Source organism: Conger conger, chromosome 19 (genome assembly GCF_963514075.1).
Source record: "Conger conger chromosome 19, fConCon1.1, whole genome shotgun sequence".
NCBI lineage: Eukaryota > Metazoa > Chordata > Actinopteri > Anguilliformes > Congridae > Conger > Conger conger.
The window spans coordinates 4340571-4354337 of record NC_083778.1 but is presented as its reverse complement, the minus strand read 5'-3'; the positions used below and the strand labels follow the sequence as shown (position 1 = coordinate 4354337).

Sequence of the window (13767 nt, the reverse complement as noted above, 5' to 3'; positions counted from 1 at the left end):
CCTCCATCAGTGCTAAAGCACCCATTGCGCATCATTGTGCACGGGCATCACCCAGCCCTTTTATAACCCTTTCACAAATAGTGGAATTGCTTAACACTTTGAATCAATCAGTGTGGACAAACCGATGCCCCAAGTCCATTATGAAAATTAATTGAATGTTATATGGAGTCCAAATATTTGAGTGAAATTGGCATTAGGACATATTGTCTGTATTTCACTACTTTGCCCGCAGGGTCACTATTTCCCTTTGCCTCCATAATGTGCATACGCATGGGTCAAAGTTTCCGTATATGTACGCATAAAAGTTTTTTTTATGAATCACAATTTATCTTTAAAGTGGCGTACCCACATTTCAAGCCCTTTTTTTCAACTAGGTAATTAAGCAGGGCAATTTAGAATGTGGTGGCATGGATGGTGCAGTGGGTAGCACTGCCGCCTCACAGCAAGGAGGTACTGGGTTCGAATCCCGGTCGGCCGGGGCCTCTCTGTGTGGAGTTTGCATGTTCTCCCCGAGTCTGTGTGGTTTTCCTCTGGGTACTCCGGTTTCCTCCCACAGTCCAAAGACATGCAGGTTAGGCTGATTGGAGAGTCTAAATTGCCCGTAGGTATGAGTGTGTGAGTGAATGGTGTGTGTGCCCTGCAATGGACTGGCGACCTGTCCAGGGTGTATTCCTGCCTTTTGCCCAATGTATGCTGGGATAGGCTCCAGCCCCCTGTGACCCTGTTCAGGATAAGTGGGTTAAGATAATGGATGGATGGATATTTGACAGGCCTGTTGCTAATTTATCCATGTTAAGAACTCCTCATCTGACCGTAATATTTTAAACCTAAAGTTTAGGTTTGCTGATCATGTTCAGAAAGTGAAGTAGTTTATTGAAATGGTACAGGAAAGATCTAAAATGAGATGTAGCAATTTAGCCAGCTAACTCAGTCAAGACAATGTTCAAAAGTGAATATGTCTCCAGATGAGTTTGTTAAAAGTAAGTGGAGAGAGAAGGAGGCAGACAGAAATAGAAGAGAAAGCACAACTGCCAATGAAGAGCGGTAAGAAACAGAAAGATAGAAGTGAGAAGTGGTGAGGATGTGTAAATAAATGGAGGAATAGGTGAGGAGGAGGCACAAATGAGCGAATGGTCAGAGGAGGAGAGAGTGGACTGGAGCACGTCACAGGTAGCCAACACAGCAGCAGAAGATTCCTTAAAGTGATATTACAGTTTGGTACAACATACATACTGATGTTATTACAACTGAGTTGTACCACTGTAGGGAAGAAGGCAACTTCAATAGTTTAGCTTATTGTTGAAAGATTCTCTGTATAATCATGAAGATTTCTTTTTTTTTTTAATGACATTTATTTTCAGATTTTTCCCTTTTTCTCCCAGTTTGGTAGCCAGTTGTGCTCCGACTGATTCGATTAGAGCTAGCATTAGAGACACCGCTCACACCGCGTCCCTCACGCCTTCTTCAAGCTGTCTCGTCTCATGCTCGTGACCGTGATTCCGAGGCGCCCGGGGTGCTGTTGTATGCGGCGATCCGCTGACCCTGCCAAGTCCCTCCCATTGGAGCAGCGAGCCAATTATGCTGCTCCATGAGGGCCGGCCAAACTTGGCTTTTTAGCAGGACCGGGAATCGAACCCCGGTCCCCGGTGTGCAACTGCAGCCAACTGCAACCACACGTTGCGCCACCACGGCCCCTAAATCATGAAGATTATTTTCACTTTGTCATTATGGCATATTGAGTGTAGAAAAACACATCTATAAAAACTGAAGGGGTGAGAGCTTTCAGTATCTAGTCTTGATTCTTGCCTTTTGAGTGGCATGGATTCTGTTTTTGGCTTTTTTTCCGTTTGAGTGGCATGGATTCTGTTATTGGCTTTTTTTCTGTTAGGACCAGAATTGTGCCAATTGAAGTGAAGAAAGCCATAAAAACATTGTTACGGGCAGAGAAAAAAACAAAAAACAGTCAAAGACATCGGTGATGCAATAGGCCGGCCGAAAAAAAGTGGAACATCAAACAGTTACAGGATCAGAAGGTAGCTGAATGTATCTGATTGTTACGAAACGGAAACCCAACAATGTAACAAAGACAAATGGGTGTAAAAGTTCGTAACATTTAACACACAACCACAGTAATATGTAAAGGCGTGACTGAAACGCAACACGGGATTTATCGGTTAAATAATCATTTAATATTTACTCAAGTTAATGATCGTCTTAATCCTAAGCTTAAACCTATAACTCTAAACTATAAACCATTTACAGAGCCTCACCAGGCAGTCCATACAGCGGTCCAAGGTCGTCCGATGGTCGGTTCTTGTAAGTCCAAAAGAAGAACCGAAAACGCTGGGCTTGTGAGACTAAATAAAGTATTCTATAGTCTTGATAATTAATAGCTAAAAGTGGTAAACCTAAATAACCAAAAGGGAGAGCGAGAAGAGAATATGGCTCAAAGTAGATGAGTCTCAAGAAGATCATTCAAATGATGATTCGTATGGTGATTCAAATGGCGATTCCAATGAGATGACGACGTCCAGCTGTTATATAGTCGTGCATCTTTTAATCCCACGTCGCGCCGCGATCCCTCGTCTCCGGGCGACGTAAAGGCATCCTGGTCTCCGCAGCATCTGCATGGCCAGGTGGTTCCTCCGCGACGGTCGTCATGGACATCCACCAAGGCAGGTCACCCGGCAACAGGATGCACTCCTACCTGTATAGGGAAAAACCAGCACGCGGCAATACCCAGCCAAAAACTCCAAACAGTACCCTTAAAATTACATCCCTAGATCTAACCTTATAATACACTGGGATGTAACACCCCCACCCTTAAGACAATAAATACATCCTTATTTATTGTCACATTCGTATGTACGGGACAATGCGTCGGCGACAACATTATCCCGCCCGCGGATGTGTCGAATGTCCAAATCATAACCTTGCAGGAATAAGCTCCACCGCATAAGACGTTGGTTATGATTACGCATACGGTGAAGAAAGACAAGCGGATTGTGATCCGTCTGTATAACGACGGGGCGTAATGAGGAACCAACATACACATCAAAGTGCTATAAAGCCAGAACCAGGGCTAAAGCTTCTTTTTCAATTGTGGAATATAGCCGCTGATGTCGGTCAAATTTCCTCGAGAAGTAGCACACTGGGTGGTCGACACCAAGAGTGTCTTCTTGCAGAAGAACGGCTCCGGCCCCACAGTCACTTGCATCCGCTGTAAGTTTGAAAGGATGGGTAAAATCGGGAGCAGAGAGAACTGGCGTGCTGACTAGCAAAGCTTTCACGTTCTCAAACGATCGTTGGCACTGGTCAGTCCAAGCGTAAGCGGTCTTAGGACTGAGAAGGTCTGTCAACGGTGAGGCGACTGCAGAAAAGTTTCTGCAGAAGTTGCGGTAGTAACCTACCATCCCCAAGAACCTCCGCAACTCGCGGCGCGATTTGGGAGCTGGGAATTTAACCACAGCCTCCACCTTAGAGTCCACCGGACGTACCTGTCCGCGTCCCACAACTTTGCCCAAGTATGTGACAGTTGCTTGGCCAAACTCACATTTTGCCAAGTTGACTGTCAAATTGGCAGCAGACAGACGGTCAAAAAGATCTCCTATCTGTTTAACATGCTCGGTCCAAGAAGCGCTGTAAATGACCAGGTCATCTAAATATGCTTCGCAACCAGGCAGGTCAGACACAACAAGGTTAACTAACCTCTGAAACGTAGCAGGAGCATTCCTCATACCAAAAGGCATCACCGTATACTGCATGAAAGTATCTGGTGTCACAAAAGCAGAAATCTCCTTAGCGCGTTTCGACAGGGGAACTTGCCAATAACCCTTAAGCAAGTCAAACTTGCTTACATAAGCAGCGGAACCCACTCGGTCTACACAGTCATCCATTCGAGGTAAAGGGTAACAATCAGGTTTAGTGATTGTATTTACTTTCCTGTAGTCTGTGCAAAAACTAAAAGTGCCATCGGGTTTACCAACGAGCAGGCAGGGGGAACTCCAATTGCTTGAGCTAGGCTCAGCTATTCCATTCTGTAGCATGTAGTTCACCTCCTTCTTAAGCTGTGCTCGTTTCTCTGGGTTAACACGATAAGGGTGCTGCTTAATTGGGGAACAACCACCTACGTCTATGTCATGCTCTATAAGGTGAGTGCGAGTAGGCACATCAGAAAACAGAGACAAGTGCGAATGAATAACTCCGGTAATGTCTGCACGTTCAGTACTAGACAGATGGGACAGCTGCACCTCAAGGCTGCCCAAAAATTCAGAATTCTGCAACCTGCCTTCCGTCATACTCTTCGGGGGTATAAACACATCTCCCTCCTCCTGTTCGGGAGGAGTAAGGATAACGCCCGACAGTGCCACACCTTTCACCTCACCATCCTCCTTAGCTTGGCGATCTAAGTAGGGCTTGATCATGTTGACGTGACATAACCTACTCCTTTTCCTGCGATCAGGAGTGGCTATCAAGTAGTCACGGTCACCCACTCGCTGTTCAATAAGATAAGGGCCGCTATAGTGCGCTTGCAAAGTGGATCCCGGAATGGGCAGGAGCACCATAACCTTATCACCAGGTGAAAAGATTCGCAACTCTGCCCTGCGATCAAACCAGCACTTCATTCTCTTTTGAGAAGTCTTCAGGTTTTCTCTCGCTAACTCGCCTGCTCTATGCAATTTAAAGCGAAAATTGCACACAAAATCAAGCAGGTTCGTGTGACTGTCCTCTGACAACCACTTCTCCTTGAGCAGCTTCAGAGGACCGCGTACGGAGTGGCCAAAAACTAACTCAGCAGGGCTGAATCCCAGAGATTCTTGAACCACCTCCCGCACTGCAAAAAGCATTAAATGCACACCCTCATCCCAGTCCTTCTCAAACTCAAGGCAGTATGCACGAAGCATAGACTTGAGAGTTTGATGAAACCGCTCAAGCGCCCCCTGCGACTCTGGATGGTAAGCACTGGAGGGACAATGTTTAATTGCTAGCTGGTCTAGGACTTGAGCGAAAATGTTAGACATGAAATTGGTCCCTTGGTCAGATTGAATAATCCTAGGAAGACCAAAGAGGGTAAAGAATTTAATGAGCGCCTTAACAACAACCGGCGCGGTTATCTTCCGCAAAGGTATCGCCTCGGGAAATCGAGTGGCCGCGCACATTATGGTGAGCAGGTACTGGTTACCAGACTTAGTCCGTGGCAACGGACCCACACAATCAACAAGAATCCTTTCGAACGGCTCCCCAACCACTGGAATAGGGTACAGTGGAGCCGGCGGAATCTTTTGATTTGGCTTCCCTGTGACCTGACACACAGAGCACGTCTCACAGTACCTAGCGACATCCTTCTTCAAACCAGGCCAAAAGAAGTGCTTAAGGACACGGTCATAGGTCTTATTGATGCTTAAATGTCCAGCAAGGCAGCTATCATGAGCTAGGTTAAGTACTTCCTTGCGGAATGCAGAAGGGACCACGATCTGTTGATTGACGTGCCAATCATCAAGAACTGAAGCGTCCAAGGGTTTCCACTTACGCATAAGCACTCCATTTTTAATAAAGTACGCCATTGGTATTGAAGCAAGTTCTTCCTCAGGAATTGCTTTTTCAAAGAGAGAAGAAAGCTCTGAATCTTTCTTCTGCTCATCAACAAGCTGCTCTCGGGCTAGAGACGGCTTGTTAAACTCCTCTGTACATTCAGCCCGTTCCTCAACAAACTGCTCTCGGGCTAGAGCCAGTTTGTTAAACTCCTCCACAATTTCAGCCCGTTTCTCCCCCGCCGCAGCGAGAAGGGGAGTTTGCACGTCAGGTTCTGGCCTCTCAGCGAACAAATCGCATAGACCGAGTTCGCCAGCCGCCCAATCCTTCTCCGCCAGTCGCTTAGACATGGCACAAGTGACAGCACAAGTAGGAAATACGTCAGGGTATTTTTGTGCTAGTTCATCAGGGCGATCAACAATAGGGACTGGCGTCACCTCAGGGCTAACTAAAACACGGCCACCAGCTAAATCATTCCCCAGAATGAAAGAAACTCCGTCGACCGGAAGACTGGGTCGCACGCCCACTACGACGCGACCAGTCACTAGGTCAGACTTTAAGAAGACAGCATGCAGTGGCACATTAGTATAACCCATCGCAAAACCCTGTACAAGGACACTGGTATGTAAGGAGGATTTTTCGGATAGGGGCAAGACGTCCTCCAAAATGAAAGACTGTGCAGCACCAGTATCCCTCAATATTTTAACTGGCCTCTGAGAACTGGGCTCACCAGTTAAAAACACGATACCATCCATAATGAATGGAGCATAATCCTGAAGAGCACTACTCTGCCCTAGTGGTGAAGTCTCGCCAAGCCCAGACACAGGCGAAGTCTCACCGGGAACAAACGCAAGCGACGTGGTTTTCACCAGGGAGACGCCTTTCGGAGGGTTATTCTTCCTCTTAAAAGCGAAGCAGCTAGCCATCATATGGCCAGGCTTTTTACAAAAATGGCATAACACTTTTGCCTTGTTCCCCGACGAATCCTGTTCCGCACCAGAAACAGAAGCACTGGCCTTTGGCGGCCCGGCCGAGCTAGGAGGGAACTCCCTCCGAGGAGTGACGTCATTATGACGTGCCGGAGGTTTCCCAACATACGCGTTTGAATGCGTAAGAGAAAATTCGTCGGCCAGAACAGCAGCCTGAGCGACCTGAGTCACTTTCTGCTCGTTCAAGTAGGTGGTGACACGTTCAGGCAAACAACTTTTAAACTCTTCCATGATCACAAGAGCACGGAGTGTTTCGAAAGTTTTTACCCCTTGTGCAGCACACCAGCGGTCGAACAAACTCTCCTTCTCGCGAGCGAACTCGACAAAAGTCTGTCTGTCGACCTTCTGAAAGTGCCGAAACTTCTGTCGATAAGCTTCTGGCACCAGCTCATAAGCCCTGAGCACAGCAGCCTTAGCTTCCTCGTAATCGAGGCTTTGCTCTAAGGGCAGCGACGAATAGGCGTCCTGAGCTTTACCCACAAGCACGCACTGTAACAACAGTGACCAGGCGTCTTTGGGCCACTTGAGCGTGATAGCCACCCGCTCAAACATGGGAAAATATTTTTCCACTTCTGCCTCACGAAAAGGAGGAACCATTTTAATATACCTGGTTACATCGAATTCGGCCCGCTGCGTCTTGCAGCCACCGTTAACACGAACGGTTTCCAGCTCTAGCTCCCTCAAACGCACATTCATCTCCATCTCCCTCTCCCTCAAGCGTATCTGAGCCTCAAGCTCCCTCTCTTTCACGGCAAGCTCCCTCTCTTTCGCTTTATCATCTAGCTCTCTCTCTTTCGCTTTAGCATCTAGCTCTAAACGTTTCATTTCCAGCTCAAACTGGTGTTGGGAGGCAGTGACGGAGCACTCGGTCTTAACCGTGGGCAACTCGACCTTATAAGGTATCGATTCCCCGGTGTCAGCACCTACAGGTAGCACCTGCTGCTCCTGTAACACCTCCAACACCTTGTCCTTAATTGCCTGCTTCCTACCAGAGCGGGTCACATCTATACCGAAGTAGTCCGCAACCGACAAGAGGTCAGCTTTTCTGCAGCTGTCCAGCTGTTCCAACGTAGGAGCGTCTACAAACGCCTCGAGATCGAACTCCATGGCAACTGTTGTTATAACTAATGCTAAATTCGAAAGTCAAGAAAAGAATCAAGCTCTCCCACAGACGCGGTTGTCACGGAAACGTCAACAAACAATTACTATCGTGGTTGTGGCAACTATCGCTACAGAGAGAAGTAGCGAATTTCAAAAGGATATACCAAAACTGTTTACTACCGACGGGACGTAATGTTGCCTCAGCAAAATAACAGTGTTACAAAATCCAAAGCTGGTACTACCGAAAATCCCCACGGGACCGAAAAACGTAGCTGCCAAGCAAAGTAACACCGTTAATTCCCAGAGTAGCCTAACAGCGCGAAAGAGAACAGAACAAAGTCTGTACTCCGTGGTAAAATCCTAAACAATTCAAAACCCAATATAGCTCATCGGAGTGTCGGGTTCAAAGTTTGACGAGCCCCCATCTGTTACGAAACGGAAACCCAACAATGTAACAAAGACAAATGGGTGTAAAAGTTCGTAACATTTAACACACAACCACAGTAATATGTAAAGGCGTGACTGAAACGCAACACGGGATTTATCGGTTAAATAATCATTTAATATTTACTCAAGTTAATGATCGTCTTAATCCTAAGCTTAAACCTATAACTCTAAACTATAAACCATTTACAGAGCCTCACCAGGCAGTCCATACAGCGGTCCAAGGTCGTCCGATGGTCGGTTCTTGTAAGTCCAAAAGAAGAACCGAAAACGCTGGGCTTGTGAGACTAAATAAAGTATTCTATGGTCTTGATAATGAATTAACAGCTAAAAGTGGTAAACCTAAATAACCAAAAGGGAGAGCGAGAAGAGAATATGGCTCAAAGTAGATGAGTCTCAAGAAGATCATTCAAATGATGATTCGTATGGTGATTCAAATGGCGATTCCAATGAGATGACGACGTCCAGCTGTTATATAGTCGTGCATCTTTTAATCCCACGTCGCGCCGCGATCCCTCGTCTCCGGGCGACGTAAAGGCATCCTGGTCTCCGCAGCATCTGCATGGCCAGGTGGTTCCTCCGCGACGGTCGTCATGGACATCCACCAAGGCAGGTCACCCGGCAACAGGATGCACTCCTACCTGTATAGGGAAAAACCAGCACGCGGCAATACCCAGCCAAAAACTCCAAACAGTACCCTTAAAATTACATCCCTAGATCTAACCTTATAATACACTGGGATGTAACACTGATATATTTTAAAGTTCTGCCACGCCTTACAACAAAAGACACGCAAAGACACATACACAAAAGGAATCACTTGTACTTGGGTACAGCTACAGCACAAAATTAAACCAGGGGTACCAATAATTGTGAAAGCAGTTTTTGGGGGATTTTTTGTTTTCCTATTAATTTTTATTTTTTGGTGTCTACAGTATTGTTGTGCCTGTTTATGTAGGGAGCCCACAGGATATGAGCATGTCGTGTGTATGTCAGTCTGCCTTTAGCTGTGTTAGCTTGCAATGCTGTGGGAAGTTTGCCACAGAAAACCAAAAGGAAAAAGCAAACTCCCTGGCCACTGTGACAGATGTGTGTTATATTTTACATCTTACCATTAACTGTGCCAAATGTCCCACAGCATTGCAAACTAACTCACTGTCCACTCTGAAAGATGTTATCATTTACATCCTACCAAACTTTTTATTCTATCATGTATTCATTCTTCTTTACAGACTGAACAGCTGTAACCTAAGAGTGAAGTCATGCGAAATATTGGCCTCAGCTCTCCAGTTATCAAACTCACCCCTGAGGGATCTGGACCTCAGCAGCAATAACCTGGGAGATTCAGGATTGAAGCTGCTCTGTGCTGGACTGATGAGTCCAAACTGTAAACTACAGAGACTGGGGTGAGTAGTGCGGTGTTCTATGTGACCTTAACAAAATAGAATTAGTGATGATGGCTCTATGCAGTGAAATGATAAAAAGCTCTTTCTCTCTCAGTTTACTACTCTGTCCATCGGCATCCTTTCTTTTTCCACATTAGTCTCATCCCTCTCTTCTTACTCCTCTATCACAGCAAAGAAAAGCAGGATAAAACCTGATGAGTCTTAGGGTTGGCAGGTTTGTGTTTCCTGACCAGAATGTAAGGTTTCAGTGGAGTCTGTAGTATCAGGGCACAGGTGATGACTGGATGCTGGATGTCTGATTGATGTGGTAAAAGACTGACCACCTGCATAGTAAAATGTTTTAGGTCTGTGACACATTACAGTGTTCATCCATCTCCACTCTTCACTACCTGCTATGAACTGTTATCAAATCCTTAATTTTACCCCACTCTCTGATGAAGGGGAGCTGTACTCCTCACAATACAGTACACCCCATTCCCACCTACAGAACAGGACTTTTGTGCTGACTGTAAAGAGCTCATTCCCACCTACAGAACAGGACTGTAAAGAGGTGCTGCAGTTGGCGGTTGGTGATTGACCCTGATAAAAAAGCCAAAGGGCCAGATAACTGCAAGGGCTCTTTTAAGGACAAGTTCAGAGGAGGTAACAACAGCATGGTGCCCTGACTAATAATGTCCATTATGTGAAGGAGAATGCTGCTCTCAGAGCCAAGATCAGTCAGCACAGGGGCCCCTCAGGGTTGTGTTCACTCCCCGGTTTTATTCACACTAAATACAGATGAGCACCAGCAGCCAACCTGGGAACTGTGCCTAATGCACAGGGGCAGTAGCCTTGTAGCATTCTGCGATGGACAGGTTTGTGCAATGGTGTGACTCAAACTATCTGATTTTAAATGTGAAGTAGACGGAGGAGATGGTGTTTGACCCTACATCAGTGGGCAAGCACAGGCCAGTTGTCATCCATGGCCAAGCCATCACACAGGTTACATTTTTAATTTTATTTGTATAGCGCTTTTAATAGAAGACAGTCACTAAGATGCTTTTCACCATCAAAAAGTGGTGAGAAAAAACTCCCCAATGAGAAATCTCGGGAGCAACCTGGCTATAGAGGGGGAGCCCATCCTCCGCTGGCTGGCAAGGTGTAAAGTGAGGGTAGAATGGATATAACAGAAATGTGATATGAAATCTATCACAGCCAGTCAAATGGGCTGAGCAGGTCACAGTAGAGGTAATAAACTAGCTGAAAGTAGAAAGTGTAAAATGAGGGAAAGTACAGTGAGCTGGTTTAGAGAGGCAGGGTGATGCAACTTGAGCTCCAGGATGTGTCAAGGTTTGGTCATGAACCGGGGAGGAACAGGGCTACAGCGGTCCGCAACCTTACTTTACTTACTTTCTTATTTCATTTAACAGGGACCATGCCCATCACAACTGATGAGCCAGAGTTTGCTCTGTAGCTCATTTTCATCTGCTGTCCCTGAACAGGGACGACATTACACTACATTACAAAACATTTACACCACAACAATCCAGTTGATGTGATTACAGTAACCAGGTAGATAAAATACCAGTTCAGTCAGGACCACTGGTGTCAAAGTTAGAATCTTCATTATCAATCTTAGACACAATACCGTTATGTTTGGTGGTATGTCTCTGTTCTGGAAGCCCTCCCAGCCATCCATACAAGCATAGATGAGACCAGGAGGGGGCACCAGCAAACCCCCAGAACTATCATACACCAATACACTGTTGGTAAGATGGACTCCGGCTGACATGGTGACTATGTGAACGACATTCGGCTACCGGAAGAAGCCCTTCATCCAGTCAGCTCAAGGCCATTTGAACATGATGTGGGTCTGTGGCTGCATTTTGGACTAAAATTTAACCAGGGGAAGCCTTGGATGTAAGTTCAGACACTGAAACATATGGGTGTCAATACTTTTATAACAAGAGGGTCGTTTTCTTTAACTAATAATGTCCAGTATGTGAAGGAGAATGCTCCTCTCAGAGCTAAGATGAGTCAGCACAAGGGCCCCTCAAGCTGTGTTAGCTTGCAATGCTGTGGGAAGTTTGTCACAGAAAACCAAAGGAAAAAAAGCAAAAGATGTATCTTGTAGGGCGGCACGGATGGCGCAGTGGGTAGCACTGCCGCCTCACAGCAAGGAGGTCCTGGGTTCGAATCCCCGTCGGCCGGGGCCTCTCTGTGCGGAGTTTGCATGTTCTCCCCGTGTCTGCGTGGGTTTCCTCCGGGCACTCCGGTTTCCTCCCGCAGTCCAAAGACATGCAGGTTAGGCTGATTGGAGAGTCTAAATTGCCCGTAGGTATGAGTGTGTGAGTGAATGGTGTGTGTGCCCTGCGATGGACTGGCGACCTGTCCAGGGTGTATTCCTGCCTTTCGCCCAATGTATGCTGGGATAGGCTCCAGCCCCCCTGCGACCCTGTTCAGGATAAGCGGGTTCAGATAATGGATGGATGGATGGATGTATCTTGTAACAAAAGGGCAAAAAGTAACAAAAGGCCAAAAACTAGGGCTAGACCCCAAATAGCAAGCACATGAGGTAAAAACTCCCCATTGGAGACTAACACCCTCTAACAGAGGCTCAGGAGAAACCCGGCTTTTGAGGGGGAGCCTATCCTCAGCTGGACAGCAAGGTCTAAAGGTAGGATGGATAAGACAGAAATTTAGTGAATTGGAGAAATTGAAATGGGTTGAACCGGGTTTAGTTAAATCAAAAAACTAGCTTGAAAGGTAGGAAGTTCAAATGAGGGAAAGTATAGTGAGCAGTTTGAGGGGCGGTGAGATGCAGTTGGAGCTCCAGGATATGAGAAGGTGTGGGCAAGAAGGAAAATGGGCATGAAGGAAAATGAGCATTTTCCAGCATACACATCAGGTTTTTTCTGTTCAATAAATATTCGCACAAGGGTTAAAGTACATGGAATCAAAACGGGATGTAATTCTCGATTTGCATTTTCATTTTGGCGCGCATATGCTTCCTTATAGCACAGCCTACAATAGTGATCTGTGCAAACCTCACAGATCACTATCAAGTCTCACCCATTGACCGTGAGACACACGCATTTCAACCAGTTCACACGCTCACACGCCACACCTGTCTTTTCTCACGGTGAGTCGGCCGAGAAGGGATAAAACCCACTACACGGAAATAAACATGATTTTAAAAGCAGTCTCGTTGGATTTGGAGCCACGTTTGGACACGTTTGACATTTTTTGGTGATCTTTACCCGTCTGGCCGGTAGGCGGGGTTACTGTGAGGATCTGCCGCGTTTGTCCCACTCTGCACCTGCACGCTCAGAAAGGCGGTGTGCTCTGATGGGTAGGTGTACTGTGAACAACACACACACACACACACACACACACACAGTCAGTCACGCACGCACGCACGCACATACACACTCAGTCACACCCTCGCACAAATGCTCACAAAGATCACCTCTGCCGAACTATTACATTTTTTTCTTACATGTGTAACTAAATCAATTTATTTTATTCAGCTGAGTTTGTCTTTTTGGTTTGGCCTGTCATTTTCGGTTCTATTTGTTTTATTTGTGCTGGTCAATTAAACTAAATTATAGTTTATATAGTTTATATAAACTAAATTATAATTGGGAGAAGTGGATTCAGCCGAGGGGCCTCTGCGACCAAAACATACACAATGTCTATTTGCTCCAGCCCTGATTTGCAATCTCACTCTGAGTTTTTCATGAAACTTGAGAGCCTTGTCGTGTTAATCATGAATTGTGTTCTTATTAATTTGGTTAAACCAAAGAACAAAACTACCATTCCCATAATTCTAGGGGAGACAAAATGGTGAGAGAAATGGAGCCGGCGTAATTAGGAGAGAGCTGAGGAAACTTTTCAATATCTAATCGATTTCCTAACCGTAAATTCAGCAACTCATGTTTGTAAAACGTGTGGCTAGGTGTTTACTAAGTTAATAAGGCTGCAGTTGTTTGGAGATAACAATGCTTATTTGCGAGTGACGCACACATGAACTTGGAAACCTGGCAAATGAAATTGAACGTAGCTAAGCGCCTCTGGCTCTGCTTCAGCTGTTAGCGGGTGTAGTTTAGCAGCAGGTCTGAGAAATAATATCATTACTGGTTAGGAAGTTGGACATTATTTTGTTGACTGGTATTTTATTTTATTTACCGGTGCATATATAAATTGTCTGCGACAGTGGGAGACTTCATGAGGTAATTTAACATTAAGCTATGTTCTTTTGGCTAGCTTTCACAATTGGGTGAAAGCCAACAACAGTAACTACAGTGGAGGGGAAC

At 45.9% G+C, this 13767-nt stretch overlaps 2 protein-coding genes across 18 annotated transcripts in view; both read left to right on the top strand.

Annotated features, from left to right (window-relative positions):
• LOC133118954 (NACHT, LRR and PYD domains-containing protein 12-like) overlaps positions 1-13767 on the top strand; it is a 687468-nt gene that overhangs the window by 312614 nt on the left and 361087 nt on the right. The gene's annotated exons all lie outside the window — the stretch shown is intronic.
• LOC133119267 (NACHT, LRR and PYD domains-containing protein 12-like) overlaps positions 1-13767 on the top strand; it is a 116576-nt gene that overhangs the window by 50642 nt on the left and 52167 nt on the right. The window contains exon 7 of the mRNA XM_061229795.1: positions 9299-9472. Within this exon, the coding sequence (XP_061085779.1) occupies positions 9299-9472 (174 nt within the window). The remainder of the gene's footprint in view (positions 1-9298; positions 9473-13767) is intronic.